Genomic DNA, 5930 nt, shown 5'->3' with positions numbered 1-5930 from the left:
GGTGTGTGTATTCTGTGTGTCGAGCTGGACTCCTGTAGAAGAAAAATAACAAACTTTATCTTCATTGTATAAGAAAAGCAGCTATCACAAAGACAAAAAGAGAAAGAAAATAACAGTCACCTGGCGTTCTCCGTGGCTGGAACCTGCTGACATATGGAGCAGAGTCAGCATCCTCCTCTGTCCTCCAGGGCTCCAAGCTGGTGGGTGGCTCTGCTGCCTGAACCTGGGGAGATGTACGCTGCCCCCTGGCACGCTGTCCTCTCCCCCGGGGTCCTCTCCCCCGTGTAGACGTCGGAGGAGCGGGGGCCTGCACGGACACCTCCTCTCGTTCCTCTTCACGTGCAGCATCCACTTCATCCTCTCCACTGGAGTCACTTTCTTCCTCAGGATCAGAACTTTCTTCCCCAGATTCAGTATCTTCTAACTCGTAGGAGAGCTGCTGTAGTGCGCGACTTCGTACTTCTTCATAACTTTAGCGTTAATAGGCCGATCGAGAAAATTCAAACACCTGTAAAAAGTTTGAAGTGTCCGCTTTCCAACAGTCTGAATTGAGCACCTGCGTGCTTGCGTCACAGCTTTACGTTTTCAAACGTGCGACATGTGACTTCGACGCCGTGTGGCGGCCCTAGACTCCGAAGGGTTAAATATTAGAAGGAAACACTTGCTGAACCAAAACTGCTCTTAAAACTAAAGTAAAACACATCTGATGTTTTAAGGTTTTTCTTCTTTTTTAGAAATAAAAATTAAATCACATGTTACAGTATGTGGTGACTGTTCACCTGCAGCCTTGACACCTGCCAATCAACCGCAGGATCAATAACATAACAATAATAAGAGCTCTCCGCTGACACAAACACACGTTAACATACGGTATCGAGGTGTCAAAACAGGACATGAAATTAAACAGTTGACAATCCTTCAACACATGGTGACATCGAGTAGATGCTGAGATGTGTCCCAGTTCCACACTATATTCAAACTGGCTGACATTTCATATTATAGTTGTATATCAGTTGTCATACAATAATGTTTCTTGAACTGTTTTGTACTGGCAGGAAATAATAAAAAAAATGCACAGAGACAAGACACTGCCAATTAAACTTCATATAGAAAACACACAGTGTCTATTACCTTAATGTAGCTGTCTCACCAACTAACTTGCTATTTAATTGGATGCTGCTGTGTAATTTCTTTTGTGCGCTGATATGTGGGACAATAGTGTACAATCAAAAATCAAGAGGGTTTTGTTTTGGTCTGTAATTTAGACTTTTACGCATTTTTCTCTGCAGCTTGACCAGATGAGCTACAACTCAAAACCTGCTTTAAATTAATGTGCAGTCTGGAACGGAGACACAGCAGCTCAGTGATGAAAGGGGCGAGTCTTGTCTTGATTGGCAGGATCGTCAGCCAATCACACTCCGCTATGGAGGGCGCTACTCCCACCTGAGCTGCATTCAGGCACCACCTTCTCTTTGCCTATATCAGGAATGCGGAGCTGCAGCAGGAAAGGTGTGGAAAAGCCCTCAAGTCCAGGCATATTTATTAAATAGACTCCAGCATCTTTGGTATGACCGTTTCCCCACCCGAGCATGCCGACATCCGCTGCTGGCCAGTTCAACAAAATGTTTCCGTCTACTTCCTGTTGGTTTTGGAATGAAAAAGTCTTCTCCCGTGCATGAGAGCCACATAGATTACTGAAATCTGTCAGATACGGCGTCAGAGTCTACAGTCTCAGCTCCGGGCGGATGTGGTTTTCTAATCAGTGTTGAATCCTGGAGACCAGGTAGTAGAGCACGAAGAAGACCAGCACCAGGCCTACGGAGACATAGCAGAGGATACGGCGGTTGTCTCTGCCGGATCGAACCATGGTGGAGAAACGCTTCACGCTGCCCGTCAGCAGGCCTGTCGCACTCAGGAAGTTTGAGTCCTGAGAGGAAAAGGACAAGAGGAAGGAAAAATAGAATGAAGGGACTTTTATAAACTTTAACCGAGGAGAGGAGAAACCCTCCTCACATGTTCAGAAAAAATAGATTCAGATCCAGAGGAGTGTGTGGATGCAGCTGGAGGCCCGTTTACACCAGCAGCCATTTTGATACCAGACTCAGAGAGGTGTACTTTTCTCTGGCATTCTTCCTGTTGTGAATGAAGCGATCCAACATTTGGGACTGAGGACCAAAGATTTCACCGCATCACTCGCTCTTGTTAACTTTTGGCTGGGGGCATCCTGACGGCTCACCCAACACAGCGCGTACCACCAAGGGTTTTGTCTTTAACGCAGTGGACGGGGCTTCAAACCCGGCCTGTGCGCCTTAGCTGCATGTCCTGTCAATCTTAAACTAGCCCATCTAATAAAGCACCAAAATACAAAAACAAAAAGACACTTATGTCTAGGACAGCCCCACAGTCAGGCAGTGTAGAGGGGCCCTTATGGAGATAAAAAAAATTATCATTATCATAAACAACTACAGCTCCCATGAGGCTTTAAAAGTGTCATCATTTAAATGTACACATGCCAGCCAATTTGAAACCAGCCCTGTCTGAGGCGACGGCACATAAATTCAAAATGACAAATGCCTAATAATATTTCTTTATGTTGCTTCGTAGACCAGAAGGACTCACCATGCCGTCCAGGTAGTCGTTCTGATCATCGGCCTCTCTGTCGATTTCGTACGCGAGCTGTCAGAGTCAGAGACGGGACAGATGATTAAAATGGGAGAAAAAATTCAAATGGGAGGTTTTTACTATACTGAAGTTTGTCATATTTCTAGAAAAGGGATGATTAATGACATGAAATTAATCTTTACATCATGCCAACCTACAGACAGAAGAGAGGACGTAAAGGCACATGCGGTCAAGCCCTTTTTCATTTATAAAGCCCAACATCACAAATTGACCTCATGGGGTGTTAGAGCATTTACAGACACCCTCACTTCTAACTAAACAAAAAACAACATTTCCTAATGTATCAGACATTATTAAACAGCAGGTGGAGGGAGTTACTTGACTCACAGATTTCAGTCTGGAGACTTTGGTTGCCAGGTTCTCAGCCAGCTGCTTGTTCTCAGCATCCAGCATGTCGTCCACGGCGCCATGACCTGGAGACGCACAAAGGTTAAGTCCTCAGTAGCTTCTGTAGTTACACTCAGTGAAAACACTCTATTTTGCTAGAATAATAGTTTAGCTTAGTTTTTTTTTTTTTTTGGAAAGAACCATAATGATCTGGTACTAATGATGGGCGAAAATAGAAGAATTAAATTCAATAATTTAATAATAATGGTCGTGAAGATGCAAAAATGTGGATTTTGTTTTCTGTGTGGTAAATTACAGGTAAACATATGATAAAATGCAGATGTTTAACCCCAGTGTGTAAAACTACATATTTAAAAAGGCGGTCTTTCGGTTTAATTACGTCATCTAAAGGTCAACCGTTGGTGTGGGCGTGGCCTTCTGGTCCAACGGCCCGGGGTTTTCCGATTTCTTTCTGCAGGGGTTTGAGGACATTTAAAGGAATTCAGTTACCTGCTAATCGGAGTTTAAGGTAAATATGAACACAGTTTTTCCACAATAGTTACATTTATGGTTTTTTAAAGATTTATTTAATAAGTAATAACTGTGGTTTTGAGAGCTGGCGTCTGAATAGCACGGTAATCCAACAGCGCCACCTAATGTCAACGGTGTTGGCCTGTCAGAAAGCTAGCTAGCTAACGTTAATCTACCGTTAATGTCGACGAGAAGTTACCGTTAGGACAATCATTAAATGCGTATTATTAAGCGAAACTCAACTTTACCAAAGATTAATCGACACAAAAATATTCCATTCAATGTTCAATTAATTTTAATCAGACATCAGTTACAGTGTGAAACTGGTTGGCATTTTAAATCTAGTAACGTTTGGCAGGACAGAATCCAGACAGTTGAGTTAGCATTAACTGTAACATTAATCAACGGTAAAAAAAAAATATATATATATATGGTAATTAAATGAATTAAACGTCTATCAGCTGTCTATTTCATGAAGGCACGATTTATTTTTTAGAAAAAGATAATTCTTAGTTCTGCAAGTTATTCTATAATGCAGTTAGCTATGATATAACAATGATTTTAGCGTTAACCGAATTAGCCGTTGACTCTTCGGTGGAATTAACGTATGCTAACGCTAATGCTAACGTCAAGTGAACGACCGTTGTTATAACGTATCTAAGATACAAAACTGTCAGACCCTAACGTTAACGTCAGGTCGTGGCACTGCTCGCTGACAGCTCCACCATGTCTTATTGCCAATATACCACTGCTACCTGTTACATGATGTGATCCCTCTTTAAACACATTATTTTTATTGTATAAAACTGGCAAATAACGGTAATCTGTATCCCTTCAGAAAACGTTATTATGACCCTTCCCGTAACGCCCCGGTGCTTGGGGTTCACCAAGGCTCAGGTTATGGTGAGCTAGTGTAGCATGGACAGCTGGTTAGGGATAACCAGTTTCAAAGTGTCAGAAGGTTGGCTGGGTTTAGATTTAGGTGGCGTTGCGGGGAAACACTGACATGGAAACAGTCTTCGCCACAGTACTGGTTTTGAATTGTTTCAGTGTGTTAAAGTCAACAACCTGAGCTATCGGTCAGTCACAAACAAACAGAAGAGTTCACTTCAATCTGATAACTATGTGCACATTTTAATTTACGCCTTATCTGTACGTTGCGGAAAAATAATGTTAGCGTTTTATGGACTGATCACATTTTCCCGTTCTCAGTATTCAACGTTTATTTGATGTTCGAACACCCAACCGGTAAGTATTAAAGCGCTAAACTCCTCAGCTAGTTAGCCTACTAGCTATGCTCCAGACTTGTGTTGGGATATAAGTGACAACAGATCCAGACACCCTACACACTGCTTGTCTGAGCAGCCATTTAGGTAACAGATTCCATCACACGGCAGTTATATAAGCTTTGTATTGCCAGAGACGGTTAGTGGCTGGATATTTATAAGTGAATACGTGTCAAAAACACAGTACCTCTATTCCAGTCCGCCATGTTGTTGAATGACGTAACGATCAGCTGTTCACAGGTTTGATAGATGCACGTGACCACCTGCGTATGGGAAGCCACGACCACGCCCCCTTCTCCTTCTCCTGCTTCTTCTTCTTCTTCTCCTTCTTCTTCTTCTTCTTCTTCTTGGTTATTAAGGCGGGTGGCATACCGCCACCCACTGTGACGGAGAGTGGACTAGAGTTAATTATCTCATTATAAGAAAAATAACTAAATAATTCGGGGGAAAAAAATCAACTGAACTATATTTCACTGAACACTATTGAACATATTGAACACTAAATTCTTTGAATCAGTCCAGTTTCTTTCAAATAATGTAATAATTTACCTGACTTGATGTCAAATACACTTTTAAGACAAAGTTCTTCCACTGTAACCTTCCTGAGCTCCCTCTTTGACACTTCTTAAATTTCTTCTTCTTCCTCTTCTTCTTCGTCTTCTTCTCCCCTGTCTAAGGACACATTCACTACTTCTAAAATGAATAATGAAAGAATTAGAGAAAGACAGACAAAGAAAATACAGGTATATGTTTTATATGTTATATAACACTTCCAGAACAAAGATCATGTAAATTATATTTGAACTTTATTTCCTTGCAGGGATAGTTTGTGTTTTTTGAAGTGGGGTTAAATGAGATACTACTACCACAATCTACTGCCCCAAAGAGCCCCACTCCAAAAAAAATCTGAACTATCCCTTTAAGGTTTAGTATCAATTCCCTTCTCTCAGCATCATATTTTGGACACTGAAACATAACATTTATAAATTTATTTTTGATGTCTTGTGTACTGTGATGTTAATGTGATTCTTTTTTGTGGCTTCCTTTGCACATTTGTCAGCTATTTCATTCCCTTTGATTCCTGTACCTACTGGTATTCATACA

The 5930-nt window shown here is 41.6% G+C and overlaps 1 protein-coding gene across 1 annotated transcript; it reads right to left on the bottom strand.

Annotated features, from left to right (window-relative positions):
* Positions 1 to 732: 732 nt before the first annotated feature.
* Positions 733 to 5040, bottom strand: bet1l (Bet1 golgi vesicular membrane trafficking protein-like). Its single transcript, XM_070830396.1, has 4 exons — positions 5014 to 5040; positions 3010 to 3095; positions 2620 to 2676; positions 733 to 1927 (listed from the first exon to the last, which is right to left on the bottom strand). Exons 1-4 carry the CDS (start codon positions 5030 to 5032, stop codon positions 1760 to 1762), a joined length of 330 nt encoding a protein of 109 aa, XP_070686497.1. The 5' UTR covers positions 5033 to 5040; the 3' UTR covers positions 733 to 1759.
* Between the last annotated feature and the right edge of the window lie 890 nt (positions 5041 to 5930).

The sequence above is a fragment of the Pempheris klunzingeri genome, chromosome 5 (assembly GCF_042242105.1).
Source record: "Pempheris klunzingeri isolate RE-2024b chromosome 5, fPemKlu1.hap1, whole genome shotgun sequence".
NCBI lineage: Eukaryota > Metazoa > Chordata > Actinopteri > Acropomatiformes > Pempheridae > Pempheris > Pempheris klunzingeri.
Note: the sequence above shows the minus strand (reverse complement) of the source record. Positions and strands in the feature narration are given on the sequence as shown.